This window comes from Theropithecus gelada, chromosome 10, assembly GCF_003255815.1.
Source record: "Theropithecus gelada isolate Dixy chromosome 10, Tgel_1.0, whole genome shotgun sequence".
NCBI lineage: Eukaryota > Metazoa > Chordata > Mammalia > Primates > Cercopithecidae > Theropithecus > Theropithecus gelada.
Genome location: NC_037678.1, coordinates 52686006 through 52702124, shown reverse-complemented (window position 1 = coordinate 52702124; position 16119 = coordinate 52686006). Strand labels below are relative to the sequence as shown.

Genomic DNA, 16119 nt, shown 5'->3' with positions numbered 1-16119 from the left:
GATTCGTTTATGTAACTGTTAACTGTTCAAAGTCAACAGCTACATAGACAGTCTTTTGTTTAAAGTTTCTTTTGTTAAAAAAAAAAAAAATCACAAACATACACTAAGGGGGTAGGGGTAGAATTAAGTGAATAAATATCCCCAGCAAGGACTTTTTTAAGGTTTTTTGGTTTTTTTGGTTTTTTTGTTTTCTGAGATGGAGTCTCGCTCTGTCGCCCAGACTGGAGTGCAGTAGTGCGATCTCAGCTCACTGCAACCTCCACCTCCCAGGTTCAAGTGATTCTCCTGCCTCAGCCTCCCAAGTAGCTGGGATTACAGGCACACATCACCATGCCCGGCTAATTTTTGTATTTTTAGTAGACATGGGGTTTCATCATACTGGTCAGACTGGTCTTGAACTCCTGACCTCGTGATCCACCTGCCTCAGCCTCCCAAAGTGCTGGGATTACAGGCATGAGCCACCGCGCTCAGTCTTGTTTTTTAAGATTTTTAATGGCCTTGAATATTATGGTCTTTAAATAAAAGTACAGGTTTGTAGGTTTTTGTGTGAGAAGGTAAAAGCAGATTTCAAAATTGAATATGTAATTGATCATAACCATGTAAAACTATTATGCACAGAAAAAAAGAAAGTATGTAAAGAAAATGTAGCCACATGTTCACAGTGGTTATAGAGCTGGGATTTCTTTCTCTTTCCTAATTTTTCTGGATAGTTTATTATGTACTTCTTACTGCAGTTTTCTTCAAATTTGTCTATTTATATTTGTCTGTTTATAAGATAGTCTTCCTGCAACCTGGGTACTTCCACCTGTCACTCAGCAAGAGCTCATTGCTCTTGGTCACTGTTATTCGTCCTCCAAACTCAGGTTTCAGGGCAAAAAAAAAGCAGCAAAAGTAGCAAAAGTCCTTTACAGAAAGTATAATAGCCTAGGCTGGACGCAGTGGCTCACACCTGTAATCTCAGCACTTTGGGAGGCCGAGGCTGGTGGATCATGAGGTCAGGAGTTCGAAACCAGCCTGGCCAACATGGTGAAACCCTGTCTCTACTAAAAATGCAAAATTAGCTAGGCATGGTGGTCCGCGCCTGTAATTCCACCTACTCAGGGGACTGAGGCAGGAGAATTGCTTGAACGCAGGAGGTGGAGGTTGCAGTGCAGTGAGCCGAGACCTCGCCATTTGCACCCCAGCCTGGGCAAAAAGAGCGAAACTCCGTCTCAAAAAAAAGTATAATAGCCTTTAGTGTGGCCACTGGATAAAAGGGGACACATTTAATCAAACCTGAAACATCAGTGTAGGCATGGAAGATTGGATTTCAGTGGGTGAAACAGGGAGGTGACTATTTCAGCCACAGGTTGGGAGGAAAATGAGAGGATGCCCTGGGGTGACAACTCAGTTTTCTCTAAGCAGTTAGGCCCAGGCTGGCCCTGCAGCTAGTGGAGATGGCCTGTGCTGTTCAGATGGGTTACAGTTCCTACCCTGTAAGCTCCGCTTAGTGGTCAAGAGCATGGGCTTTGGGGTCTGAACCAGATTTGAGGCTTGAATCCATTACTTCCTGCCTTGTCAACTTGGACCAATTACTTCATCTCTCTATACCTCAGTTCCCTTGCCTATAAACTGGAGATAATAATACCTACTTTATAAGACCTTTGCAGGGATTTAAATTTAGCAGGATAATGCATGTAAAATGATCAGCATGTTGTCTGGCATAGAAATGTTTGATGATTGGAAACATTTACTCTTGACCAGGCATGGTGGCTCACACCTATTATCCCAGCACTTTGGGAGTCTGAGGCGGGCAGATTACTTGAGGTCAGGAGTTTGAGACCAGCCTGGCCAACTTGGCGAAACCCAGTCTCTACTAAAAATACAAAAATCAGCTGGGCACGGTAGCACACGCCTGTAATCCCAGCTACTGGGGAGACTGAGGCAGGACAATTGCTTGAACCTGGGGGCCAGATGTTGCAGTGAGCCAAGATCGCACCACAGCACTCCATCTCAAAAAAAAAAAAATACTGTAAAATTCATGCTTGTTAAAGGAATAAACTGAAAGCCTAAAGAATGTGCTGTATATGTCTGTGTCATCCTTTTCAAGTAATTATGGTAAGAACCAAAATGAAGAAAATGAAAGTAAAGTAATAAATGTCCTAAGAATCCACTTGGATAAGATTTAAACTTTAGGCTGGGTGCAGTGACTCACACCTGCAATCCTAGCACTTTGGGAGGCAAAGGAAGGATGATTGCTTGAGACCAGGAGTTTGAGACCAGCCTGGGCAACATAGCAAGACCTCATCTTTAACTAAAAAGTTTAAAAAATTAGCCAGGCATGGTGGTGCATGCCTGTAGTTCTAGCTACTTGGGAGGTTAAGGTGGGAGGATCACTTGAGCCCAGGAGGTTGAGGTTGCATTGAGCCACAATCGCGCCACTGTACTCCAGCATGGGAGACAGAGCGAGACCTTGTCTCAAAAAAAAACAAACAAACAAACAACAAAAGATGTGAACTTTACATAAAGCTGTACTTTGCCAAGACTAACATGCCTTTGGAGTTGGAGGGGAACCAAAAGCCACAGCAAGAAGCTGGCCGGCTAAGCCAGGGCATATGGCCTCCTTGTAGACCCTACCTCTGCGTTCCTCTTGCTCAGACAGCAGTGTTTCCACGCATGGGTAGGTCCTTCACAGCTGCCCTCCTTTCCCTGAGGGAGAGGCAGAAACACTTTGTCTGTCCCCTTGGGGCTGGAATGATCAATGCAGGCCTGTCCCAAGGAGGAGCGCCTTTGGAGTCAGGTTTTCCTTAAACTAATCTGTGAATACTTCTGTACAGCCTCTTGGCATTCAGTTTTGTTCTGCTGTCATTACTAATGCCCTTCCTGATACCTCGTCGGTTCTCTTTTCTGGCTACTGAGAAAGGTAACGTACAAAGCTTTATCCTTTCCTAGATGCATAGAATCCTGCAGCTCCGGCAGCACGCCCATGCTGGGTCTCTCACGAGCATGGTGTTGCTCGTGTCTTTTGTGGCTGAGGGGAATGAGGGGAATGCTGCATTTGTACTGGATGTGTTACACAGTCTGCAACAGCTTCAAGAAGCTTCAGCGTGAAGAGCCAGATGTTTTCACCTAAGACTTAGTTTGTTGCTATCAACAGGTGCTTGTACTATTTGGCAGAGCGGTAAACATTTTCCCTCTTTCCTACCTCCTGAATTTCTTCCGGGATCATAAAATCACACCGAAGATGATGTTCATCATGTGGTTTAGTGGTAAGTCAAATCTTGAATAAATGGAGTGGGGAAATACCTGTTAAAAGCATGCCCCACACAGAGAGAGCCATGGTTCTCTGCTAGCACCCTTGGCAAAGCCACAAGTAATCAATACTCCCGTCTAATGGCACCTACTGCAACCAAGATGGTGCCCCTCACCATGGTGCTATGAAGTGGGCGAGGCTAGGTTGGAAGAGGGCAAAGGACATGCCCAGGGTCACGTGACCACTGGAGGCAGAGCCGGGATTTCTGCCACTCTCCCCTGGACAGGACAGTGCAGTCCAGGACGCAGCTGGGCGTGGCTCAGTGCCTCCCTGTGGGTTTTCTAGGCTGAAGTAATAATGGACTCAAGGTAGAAAAGGTGAAAGTTGAAACTGTTTCATACCTTATGTTAGTTTTGGATATTTTTCCTTTAAGTCACAAAGTTCTGGTAGTTTAATTTGAATGTTTCAGTTGCTATTTAATCGCTTTTTAAAGGATGGAAATGATTTCATAAATCTTTGCTTCTAAAGAACTGGATCCATAGGCATCCTTAAATTTATTTTTGAGCAATACATACTGTTCTTTATGCTTTCTTGCTTAAATATTATAATTAAAGTATTTTCCGTGTGGGTTGAGTTATAGCAACATACTTTATAATGTTCTTTATCCAAAGGCATATCTGCAAGTTTGTCTCAGATTTCTCTTCTTTCTAAAGGCCATGTTTAAAAATGTATATGTTTCATATATATGTACGTATATGTCTGTGTATGTATACATATATATATGGTGAGAAAAACTCATTTTTTTCCTAATCTCTTTGTCTAGTGAGGCAAACTACTTTGTAAAGTGGTTGCAGAAGTGTGTCAGAGGTTTTTGAAGTGATGTGAGCTATTTGGGAAGGGGGGCATGAGGATGAGAGAGCATTACAGGGAAGGTTGGAGTGTATTTGAAATGGCGGGAGCTGTCAGCTCCTGTTCTCTCCCAGGCTCCCCGGGCTCTTGCTCCGTGGGTTTCCATCCAGGCTTTCCTGGATCTTCAATGAGGGGCACCGAACAAGCGTCTGCTTCCGGCCCCTCCTATCATCATTTAAGCAATCAGAGCTTCTCCTTCCTACAAAACACCAGGAACTTCAGCCAGAGTTCCTCCTCACGTCCCCCGCCGCTGCATCCACGCCTCTTTCGCCATGGCCAGACCCCTGCGAGTGAGCCATGCTCGCTCATTTTCCCCACTTCTTCACCGTCTGTCCACGGGGCAGGAATTGGCCTTGGCAGGTCACCAGTGACGTCCCGCAGCCAGACCTGGAGGGGAGGGATCCGCCCCCATCCTAGTCCACCTCCTTCCCACCGCCCCTGCCTCTGACGAGGACCATTTCACCCTCTTCCCCGGCCTCTGGGGCAAGCTCCTCCTTTCTCCTCTTTGGTGTCTCCTTGGGCTCATCCCCCTTCACTAACCCCTCAAATAGCAGCTTCTTCAGGAGTTGGCCCCAGCCCCGCTTCTGTTTGTGTGTTCTGCACTTCACTGAGTGTGCTCACGCATCCACTGGCCTTCACTTCCACCTAGTCCAAAGCTGTTCCCGCAAACCCAGACCTCCCTCTGGGATCCATACTCCTGTTTCCAGCTGCCTGTTTGGATGCCATGGAGATGCCACCATCCCTATGCCTTTGCATCTCCCTTGCCCAAGAAATCTTTGAATTGCCCCATGGCCTGGCTAGCTGGTACTAAGCACTTGCTGGGTACATACCCTGTTAAAGCACATGACATGTGCCATGCCACTGAACCCTCTGGCCCATGACAGGTTTAGAGAGGCTGAGAGTCCTTCGTCCTTGCCATGTCTCTGTATTATGTGCCCTTTGCTCTTGCCCTGCCATCTCCCCATCTGGGTCTGGCCTGCAGCAGTCTGGCTGTCCTACCCCATGGTGATGTGAGCCTCCCTGCCTTCCTGTCTGGGGCAGGTCCTGGTGCTGTCCACACCCCACCCTCCCACCTTCTCTTCCAGGTACCATTTCACAACCCTCATTTGCTGTGTCTCCTCCCAGCTGCTCTAGGAGCTCCCCAAGGGTGGGGCTAGGACTGCCTGTCCCCTCAGTACGGCGCCAAGGAAGCCAGGAAGCTTCTAAGAGAGGAAAGTGCTGTTTCCCAGCTCAGTCCATGCCCCTCAGTTGTTTCCTAGTAGCCTCACAGCGGACCAGCCAGCCTCATTACCACCTAAGCAGCCCACAGCCCCATCAGTGCCACCAGGGGCCTCCACAGGGGCAGCATCTCAAGATAGGAGGGGTACTGGACACACTGCATCCTGTGCTGTTGTGGGTATTAGATGAGTGGCCCTGGGTGGGCCATGCTGCTCTTGGCCTCCATCCCTCATCTGTGTGTTGTGGACAAGAGTATCGCTGCTCGGTAAGGATTCCTGTGAAGATCCAGTGATGCTCTACACGCTGAACACCTGCCCGGGCCTGGCGCACACACAGGAAGGGCTCAGCCCACAGCAGCTGTCCTGCAGTTTCCAGGACATGAGCGTCAGGCTTGATAAGTCCTCCTGCACCCACACCTGGGGCTCTGTAGCTGGGGCAGGCCACCTCATTTGATCTGCCCAAGTGGGCATGGAGGTGAGTCTGTGGTCCCCACATCTCTGCCACCTGCTCTTTACACCCCAAAGCCTCACAGGGCGAGCCCACGCCCTTTAGCAGGGCCATTAGAAAAATCGGCTGGTCGCAGTGTTGGGCTGGTGGATTTCCAGGGAAGCCAGCCCATGAAGCTGCTGCCTCCTCACTGTGTCCTCTCATGCTGTTTGCTGTCCCCCAGGCCTGCGGGGGGCCATCCCCTATGCCCTGAGCCTGCACCTGGACCTGGAGCCCATGGAGAAGCGACAGCTCATCGGCACCACCACCATCGTCATTGTGCTCTTCACCATCCTGCTGCTGGGCGGCAGCACCATGCCCCTCATTCGCCTCATGGACATCGAGGACGCCAAGGCACGCCGCAGGAACAAGAAGGACGTCAACCTCAGCAAGACGGAGAAGATGGTCAGTATCACGCACCTGCGGGGTGGGGCAGGGGGCTGGCCTGCTGCACAGCTGATGGCCCCCACTGTCAGGAAATGGGGAGATGAGCCTTGCTTTGAGGACGCCCAGCACCTCCACACACACGTCACACACGCACACACACCGGTCCCCCACTGAGAAGGAGGTGACAGAACTTGAGTTCTGAAGCATGGCTCTTGTTAGGGGGGTGTCTGGCAACTTTGTGACCTGCCGCAGCCAGGGAAGCTGTGGGACCCCATCTGCTCCCTCTCTGAAGCTCCATAGGGCACCACAGGAGTCTGGGCCTATGCCACTCTCCCAGCAGTGCCTCTACCCTGCCAGCAGCTGAGACACCTGTCAGGGCCCAGGTTTGAGGGTTTCAAAATCCCATCATTCCCCAGTATGGTTTTACTAAAAACCACCTGTTAGGGGCCTGAGGAGGGGAGGATGGCTTGTGGTGGCTGTGAGGGCCGTGAGGGGTACTCCCCCAAGGACAGACATGGTGTGGGGTTGGAGGTACCCAGGCCCCAGCTGTAGGGAGAGCTGAGGCTCTGCAGCCTGCCCACCTCTTCTTCCTACAAGCCGCTGCCCCTGCCACCAAGCTGCCTTCCTGCCCTGTCTTCACCCTCAGGACCTCTATGCAAAGCTAGGCCCTCTGACCAAAGCAGTGGCTGCTGTAGGCTCCAGCCCAGAGCATCCCCTGCCAATCGTGCATTTCTGGACATGCATCTCTTTCTAGTTTCCATATGCTAGGCCTCAGTAACTTTAATCAGTCATCAGAGGCCCAGGAGTCCTCACGTAGCCATCCACGGCTAACATTGGAGTCAGGGCTGGCAAGACCATGGCCTCCAGTCTCCAAACTGGGCCCCTCAGCCAGTGCAGTGCTGCTGGGAGGAAAGTTCCAGATGGCTGTGAGGCCTGGCTCTGCAGAACTTCCATCACACTAAGAGGCCCTTTGCCCCCAACCCCTATCTACCAACTTTTTTGGTTTTCACAAAAGCTCTAGCTTAGGTCTTTCTGGGTATCAGAATTGGTGGGGGGTTGCTACACACAGGCTGCTGGGTCTGTCACCAGCATCTCATAGGTCTGGCATGGGGTCCGAAAGAATTTGTGTTTCTTCTTTATTTCCGAGACAGGGTCTCACTCTGTTGCATAGGCTGAAGTGCAGTGGCGCGATCGTGGCCGCCCGCTGCAGCCCGGACCTCTTGGGCTCAAGCGATCCTCTCACCTCAGCCTCTGGAGTAGCTGGGACTCCAGACAGGCGTGACCCCACCCAGCTAATTTTTTTCTTACTTTTAGTAGAGACAGGGTCTCACTATGTGGCCCAGGCTAAGAATTTGCGTTTCTAACAAGTTGCCAGGTAGTACTGCTGCAGCCAATCCTGTGAACACGCTTGGCGAAGCACAGCACTAGCAGAAACAGGACAGCTCCTCTGACGATGAACCGCTGAGTTTCTGGAATGTTTTCTGTGGCAGTCAATGTGCTTGCATTTTCCCTGGACTATCTCAGATTGTCCCAATAGCCTGCCTGGAAACTGGTGCTTTCATTATACCCATTTTGCAGATGAGAATGCTGAGGCACCAAGAGAATCAGATCAGACAGCTGCGGGCAGACTCCCAAGCCTGCGTTCTTCACCACCACACTGATCAGCAGTCCTCAAAATGGGGTCCCCAGACTAGCAGCATCACTGGAAACCTGTTAGATCTGCAGATTCCCAAGCCCACTCAGATCTACTGAATTAGCACCTCTGCAGGTGGCTCCAGTGGGCTCCGTATTTTGCGGTTTCACAAGCCCCCCAGGTAGATTCTAATACAGACCAGTGTTTGACAACCACTGCTTTACAGCATCTAAATGCCCTCCCCTCCCCTGCCATCATCTCCCCTCCCTGCTCCTGCCCCGCACCCATCTCCCCCCGACCCCCGCCACCACCTGCACCTGTGGCCCCACCAAGGCTCCTGCAGCAGAACGGGCACTGCACTCAGAGCCTGTCTGCTTTGCTCCTGCCTCTTCACCTCTGGCCCTCCCCTCCACATGGGGCCCTTTTCTCATCCCTCTCCAATGCCTACAGGATGTGTCCCTCTCCCCTCTCCTCTCCTGACTTGATTGGCAAAAGCCTGTCCATGGTGGAGTCCTAGCTAATAGACCCACAGGCAAAGAGACAAAAAGCCTCCCTGTGCAATTTGCTGCTAATGAAAAGCCCAGAACAGCAGTTCCGGTCCTGGTTGCATGATAGAATCACCCAAAAAGCTTGAAAAGCTTAAAAACCAAGCCCCAGCCCAGCCCAGTCCTTCTGTTTTAGCTGTCCTAGGTGGGGTCCTGGGCATCCATTGTGCCCTGAGGGACCTTCCTGCCTCCCTGCGGGCTCCCAGGAGGCCGTCTGCTGCCCATCGTCACCCTGCACTGATGGTCAAGTGGAGTTAGGATTGGGGACACTGGCGGCCTGGGTGGTGTGGGGGCTTCCAGAGGTGCCCCCGATGGTGCCTGCTGATGGCCGTCGGGCCGCCTTTCTTCCCTGCTCAGGGCAACACTGTGGAGTCGGAGCACCTGTCGGAGCTCACGGAGGAGGAGTACGAGGCCCACTACATCAGGCGGCAGGACCTCAAAGGCTTCATGTGGCTGGATGCCAAGTACCTAAACCCCTTCTTCACTCGGAGGCTGACGCAGGAGGTGGGATACCGGCCAGGCCACACTTTCTGGGGGTCCCTTGCCTGCCTCCTTCAGGACCTGCGGTGGCCCAGGGTGGGGTGGAGGAAGAGTGGGGAGGCAGAAAGTCTCACGTGGGCCCGCCAGGCTGCCGCCTCCTGATCTGCAGGCTGGACATGCTTGTGGAACTCAGCATCTGCTGTTTTTCCTTCGCTGCCACGTTTAGTGCGAGGTTAATAATAGATTTGTTAACAGTTTGGTTTTCCTGGATGACAGACACGGGGTATCGATCAGCTACTGAATCAGAGCTGAGGAATTTCAGACATACCAGGACCTCAGGCTGTGGCCCAAGGCTGCCCCCAGCTCAGGCCTCTGGTTCTGTCCCTCGGGGCACTGCTGGCCTCTCTTTAGTTGGAGGCCTTGCGTAGGGGTGGGGCTCTTCCTGCGGCTGCCTGCTTTGTTTCTATGCAGGCCCATTTTCCATTCTCGGGCAGGCCTGATAGCTGCCGGTGTGTGCGCTCTTCCAGGAGCCAGGCAGCTCCAGTGACTGTGACCACAACTGCTTCCTTCTCCAGCATCCTGTGCAGTGGATGCAGCTGTCTCCCTGACAGCTGAGGAGATGGAGGCCCAAGGGGGTGCAGTAACCCCGCGAGATCACAGCCAATACGGGCATAATTGGGAGCAGAGCTAAGTGTGTCTGACTCCAGAGACCACATTTTCAACCTCACGCCATGCTACCTCCTTCTTTCTGAATGACACCTCCCGTGATCTCCACCCCCACAAAGAACAATCCCAGCTCAGTTTGTTCAATTGAAACTGAAGTTGCCTGTGGCCATCACCCTACCTCCTACCTCCTCCCCAGACACCCCACCCAAGGCACCCAGCAGCCTCCCCTCCCTTCCTTGGCCCTGCCCCTGACGGCTTGGTTGTGTCTCTCGACCCAGGACCTGCACCACGGGCGCATCCAGATGAAAACTCTCACCAACAAGTGGTACGAGGAGGTACGCCAGGGCCCCTCCGGCTCCGAGGACGATGAGCAGGAGTTGCTCTGACGCCAGGTGCCAAGGCTTCAGGCAGGCAGGCCCAGGATGGGCGTTTGCTGCCCACAGACACTCAGCAGGGGCCTCGCAGAGGTGTGTGCATCCAGCAGCCCCTTCAGGACTCCAGACATAGAGGGCGGGGCGAGGTACTGGCTGCAGAGTCACCTTAGTCCAGAACTTGCCAGGCCTTTGGAGCCAGGTGACTTCTTGGGAAACTGTCATCTCCCCACTCCTCCCTGAGCCAGCCTCTGCTCAGTGTGGCTCGTCGGCCCACAGAGGGGAGGGAGCACGGGGCCAAGTGCCAGTCATCGGTGAAGCTGGGGCACCTACCCCGCCACCTGGAGGACCCCTGTGGCCCCCTGCCTAGAGCACCATCTACAGGTGTGCCATTCCCCAGCCACTGCCTTCATCCTGCCCCCGCCGGACTGGCAGAGCCAGGGGTGAGCCACCTGCCTTTGAGTCATCAAGATGCCTCCGCAGCCACAATTCTGACCTAAGTGGCAGGGCCCAGAAATCTTGGAAACCTCCCGCTGCCCTTTGTGGTACTTCCTGTGCTCCCTCAGAGAGAGGGAGAGAAACGGAGTGACCTTTTTTCCTTTGCCTGATTGGCACTTCTCAGCCTGTCTCCCTGGACAGCAGGTGGCTGCTGCCTTTCTCTGGGCATCTTCTGAATGTTTACACTGGTACCTTCTGGTATCTTCTTTAGAGCCCCCTGCAAGCTGCAACCCAAGGCTTTTATCTTGCAGGGTCAGAGCGCCCTCTAGAGGGAAAAGCTAGAGGCACAGGGTTCCTGCTAGCCCACAACTGCTGTCTTAATTAGGTTTAAATTCATGCATTTTACAGCAAAGTGCTGAGAGCCTCGTAGTCACCTCCTGCCATCTGATCTCCCTCCCCACCATTCCCATACTCAGTTGTTCTTTGGTCTAACCGGAGGCCACTGTGCCGAGGCCCTGCAGTGTCTGCTCACTGCTGCCATCTTCGCTGCTAATCAGGGTTCCATCCTCTTTCCCCTCTCCCAGTTCCCCACCACGTTGGATCCCATTTGTCACCCATGCTAGGGTCCCCAAAGCACTGGGGCAGGGGCCAGAGCAGCAGCACCCAGTGCTCCCCTCTCCCACCCCGACCTGGAGTCAGAAGCAGATGCTCCACGCACACACACCCCAGCCCTGTCCCAGGGGCCCGGCCTCCTCAGCCATCTCAGGGTGAGGAGCTGTCAGTCATGTCCAGATGGAATGGAGTCACTGACTCGCATCCTCTCCTCACCTCCCCTTTGACAAGCCTCAAACTGCTCAGCTCATCGAAGGGCCATTGCCAACTTCCGTATGTGGTTCTGGGTCCCAGGGAGCCTTGGAACCTGGCCCCCTGGGGTGGTTTAATTCACCATGTGCATTCCTGCTTCTCTGGGGACACGGTGGGACAGCATGGTCCCTGGGCTGGAGCAAACGCATCTCCATCTCTTCCACCTCAGACGGTGTGGCTCCGGATATCAGGAGGGACTGACCTCAGGACCTGTGCCAGGAACAAGAGGCCAGGCCCGATGCTGCCACCTCGCCTTGCCCCTGAAGTGAGAGCAGGCCAGCCGGGCAGGAAGCACGCTGTTTACTTTTTGCATGAAAAGTAAATTTGTACTTGATAGAGCTAAAATATGATCTTTTTAAATTTCTCAACCCTATAATTTGAGCCATTGCCTTGCTTAATTTTGGTCTCCACCATTTCCTTCTAGTGGAGAAGAGAGGAAGTCAGAGGGTGGGGACCTTTGCCTGCCCCTGGGCGAGTGGGGGCAGGGATCTGAGACCAGATTGTTCTTGCGCCCCTGCCAGAACTCACTCTCGCCTGAAGTTTAGGGTCCCGTCTCCCAGATGTCAGTTGCTTTGCAATCAGTTGTTTGCCAGGATTTCTTTCTTTCCTAATCTTAAATTCACAGATAAAGCAATGAAAAGAGTCAGATCCCATTTCCGTCTGCCCCCTCGCCGCCAGGTCTGATAGCCCCAACCACGCCACACCTGGCCTCATGCTTTCAGCTGAGACCTGAAAAGGATGCTGTGGCGGAAGAGCATGTGGGGCTTGGTGGGGGGGCCCTAGGATTTGTGGGGGGCAGAGGGGGTGGCGGGACCTTTCCCAGGAGGTACCAGCACCTGCCTTGATCTCCTGTGAGCCTTGTCTGCCCCCAGGCGGCCAGGTGAGGTCAGCAGCCTGGGAGAGTGCCCCCAAGAGATGAGGGCACCCCGTGTTCCTTGGCAGTCTTGACTTGCCTTGGTAACAAAAGGCCATAGAAGTCTGTTTTTCTGGGTCAGTTTTTTTCAAATGTCTTTGCCTGAGAATAACAAATTGCTGCTGTCTACCTTTAGCACACCCGATAATTCTATTTGGGGCAGTGAATGCGCAGAAGATATAAAAATATGCAGCTTAACTATATCTTCCTGCATGTGTATTTATTTTCTTCTGGGTCTAGGCCGTGGGACAGGAGAACTGTGGCATGTAGGAGGAATACTTCAGGGTGAGTGAAGGCTGGAGCCAGGGAGCGCTGGGGAAACCAGCCTTTAGCCAGCAGTCCCTCCACCACAGGCGCTGCCGTGTGGAACCAGTTCTTGGAGTAAATCCCACGCTTTCTGCAGCCTGTAGTTGTTATGACCCCTCGGAACAACCACCCCATGACTTGTGTGTGGTCTCGCAGGGAAAGGGGCTGGCTTCTAGGTTCCCGAGATAAGTTTGCAGGGGGCTGGGCCAGGGCCAGGCTAAGGGTGGCTCAGTTCCATCATCTAGAGCTCAGACACTCTGCCCAGAGGCAGAACTGAAGCCCTCTCGGCCCCTACCCTAAGCCAGCCACCCCTCTTCACAGTGGGTGAACTGGGCTGGGCCAGCCGAGCTGGCTGGCATGAGGCCAAGGGGCAGGCCTGAGCGCCAGAGTCACCCAGGTTAGCCCACAGGATTCCTTTGTGTGCCATGGAATGCCGAAAGATGGGTGACTGGGGACCCTTCTTAAAACCCTTGGCAAGGGTGCCATCGGCACGGCTTGGCCTCATGAAGTCTCGGGTCCCATGTTCCCACGGGGCGCATATGCTTACAGAGTCCTCAGCAGGGTGGCCGAGGCCAGGCCTCTTCTGCTGAGGAGGGTGCAGGCTGGGGTGTGGGTGTGGCCGGGGGTGGCTCAGGGCTGGAACTGCTGCCTGACTCCTGTGTGGGGAGAAGCTCAGTGGCCGTTGGCTGCCACTGACAAGGATTTCACATGCAGAAGAGAAAAGGTCCCCCTCTGCCCCCCAGATTCCCTGCCGAGTGAGTGCCAGTGTGTGCTGCCCTTGCTGGGGGCAGGTAGGAAACCCTGAGCTTCCTGATGCAGTCATGAAGCAGTGTCCTTGGGAAGGCGTCTCCAGAGCTCCGGGCCCTCTGCCCTAACGCCCTCCATCTCAGTCAGATAAAGGCTTCAAGAGAATAAAGAGCCAGCCCGCTTCCATTTAGGCTCCTGCCATTTCCCAAACAGTTCTCCAACAGTTAGACATTGAGGGGCTTCACTGTTAGTGGGCATGTAACAGAAGGAAGACTAATACACGCCCCTGCCCTGTCCCATCCCCCTCCCCCGAGCCATTTTCTTGCTGTGCTCTCTGGTGCCCTTGAGTTGGTCTCCCTGGCTGCTCTGCGGGGGCTTCCCTGGCTTTGGGGTGAATGCGAAGTGCTGGTGAGCAGTGGGCCTGTGACTGGATAGGAAGATATGCATCCGTGGTCAAAAGTCACCTGCCAGCGCTGTGGAGACAGAGCCTCAGGCCAGGATGGGGAGGCCCCACTACTCCCACCTGGATGGTGGGCACGGCCTGGCTTATACCAAAGGCATTGACGGTTTCTCCAAGTAGGGATCTGCAAAGCTTGAATTGTCCTCAAGATGGCAAAGCTTGAATTGTCAAGATGGATGTGAATCTTACATTCCTTTTCATCATTTCCTATGTAGAAATGAAGAGTGCTGGGTTTTTGTTTTAAGAAGCATTATGAAGGCCAGACGTACTCATTTTTCTCCTGCAAGTGAGCTGGGAGAGGCCCCTGTTAGGCCCGTTTCCTGAGCAGTGCTGTGCTGCTCTTCTTGATGGGGCTTCGGGCTGGGGGGGAAAGCGGGTCAGAGGTGGGGGGCCTGTGGCTGCCATGCGGGAGCCCCTGTGCCATCTCTGACTCTTTAAGGGAGTCAGGAATAGATGTGTGAACAGTCATGTCACTGGATGCCTATTTAGAAATAAAGTGTATGCTGCTGAATTGGAGCCAGTGTCTGTTCATGTTCAGGTGGCTTTGCAGATGCACAGGTCACACCTAGACTGGGCTCTGTGGCACACAGCTACCCAGCCCCTGGGCCGGTGGCAGCCATGTCACCAGGAAGTGCAGTGTTTAGGAGCAGGGCTGGGTCAGGGCAGCCTGTGTCCGGTTCCCACCTTTGGCCCTCAGTGAGGAGCATGTGAGGCTCAGCCCCCAGCCAGGCTCAGCTTCTCCTCACAATGCTGGGAGCCCTTCCTCCCTGGGTTCGCTGGCTGTCCGCCCAGGCTGCAGGGCCGCCTGGCCTCCTGCTCGGGGCTTGTAGATCAGTGCCCCACAGGCATTTGCCTGATGGTGAAATGGGGAACTTCTGTCACTGAACCTGCCCTCCCGCAGGAGTGGGGGCGTCCATAGCCTCTGATCAGAGGTGGTGGCGAGTGGGGGAAGAAGGGTCACGAGTTCATCTATACCCCCACGTACTTCCAAAGGCATCCAAGCTGCTGATGGTAACAGGCACGAACCAAAAATGCATGCGATATAAAATGAAACCAGTCAGGAGAAGCTGTCCTGGCCCCGGCCACGGGGCAAGAGCTGAGTTTCCTGGTTCTTCCCACCCTGTGCTTCAGCCCACCCTAGGGGAGACTCCCAAGGCCACAGTGGGCTCGCCTTGGTCCGCTTTTGGTGGAAACCCAGATTCAGAGAAATATTTCTCCACCATAATAAAAACTGCAAGTGTGATGACAAGTGGTAGCTGACACTTGGCCTCAGTGTCAGGGAGGCACCACGAGAATGATGAGGACTCTGGCTGACAGAAAGCAGAATTTTCCAGGCCAGGCCTGCCTGTGAGGGCGGCTGGGAAGTGGGGCTGTGCTGTGCTGAGCCGTGTCAGCTGGGACAGAACGCAGTGCTGGCAGCAAAGGTAGGCGGTGGTCCTGAGTGGGCACCTCGCTCCCATGAAGGGAACAGGGCATGTTTCATTTGTAGTTCAACCTTCTCAACTCCTAGAAAAAGCTCTTAGGGTAGAGGGGAGCAATCGAGGCAAGAAATATTTTCCTTAGAGGCTAGAAAGCTGGCGGGGGGCTGGAGGGTCACGCACAAACTTGAGGGCCCTGTAACCCCCGCTTATTATTCCACAGGGCACTAGGGGAATGAAGCTGGCCTGAAGCGGGGCCCCACTGCCTCTTGGAGGCAACCCCCCACCCCAGGCAAGGGACAACACAGCCCTCTGGCTCTAGCTAGAGCAGATGGGAGACATGAAGGGCAGTGGGGGTCAGGGGCCAGTACAGTCATCTCAAGGCCCTGAGTGACAGGAAGTGCCCCATAAATGGGGGTCCTCTTTGTATCTGTGGACCTGCAGGAGAGCAGGCAGGCGTCAGCCACACTCCCCCTGCCTGGGGAGACCGCCTGGCAGACCTGGGGGTCTTAGCATCAGTCGGGACCAGTCCGGTGCTGGGGACAGAAGGAACTTCTGCACATACAGGCAGCTGCCAGCTGATAGCGTGATGTAAATGAGGAAGAAAATAAGTCTTTGCTTAGAAAAAAAAAGGCCACAAAAATGTAGTTGGTTCATTTTGTAGCGAAGATGAGCCATATACTCCTATCTGCTGGTGGGAGGGCAGCTAGCTCACACTCTCCAGAGGACACTGGTGACAGCTCTCCAAAGCCTGAAAACGGCCCAGCAGTTCCACTCATGGGGCAAAAGGAAAGTGCATGAAAATTGCACTCCAAGAATGGCCATCCTGGCAATATCTGAATGAGGAAAAATGGAAAACAACTTCTTTGTCCATGAATGGGGGATTGGTGAGATAAATAACGATAGAATATTTACCAACAATTCAAGATTCTAAGGATGTGGAAAAACGTTTAGAATGTTATCAGGCCAGCATTTTACCACCTTTAGAGAGAGAGAAGCATTTCACCCTCTCCTTAAATGCTGTTCAAGATTTCAAAATGACTAAA

General features: G+C 53.2%; 1 protein-coding gene across 3 annotated transcripts in view; it reads left to right on the top strand.

Moving 5' to 3' along the window:
* SLC9A8 (solute carrier family 9 member A8) overlaps positions 1-14171 on the top strand; it is a 79769-nt gene extending 65598 nt beyond the window's left edge. For all 3 annotated transcript variants that reach the window (XM_025398957.1, XM_025398959.1, XM_025398958.1), the window contains 4 exons: positions 3137-3248; positions 6030-6250; positions 8768-8914; positions 9835-14171. In XM_025398957.1, coding sequence (XP_025254742.1) covers positions 3137-3248; positions 6030-6250; positions 8768-8914; positions 9835-9942 — 588 coding nt within the window. In that variant the 3' untranslated portion in view covers positions 9943-14171. The remainder of the gene's footprint in view (positions 1-3136; positions 3249-6029; positions 6251-8767; positions 8915-9834) is intronic.
* The last annotated feature ends 1948 nt before the right edge of the window (positions 14172-16119 follow it).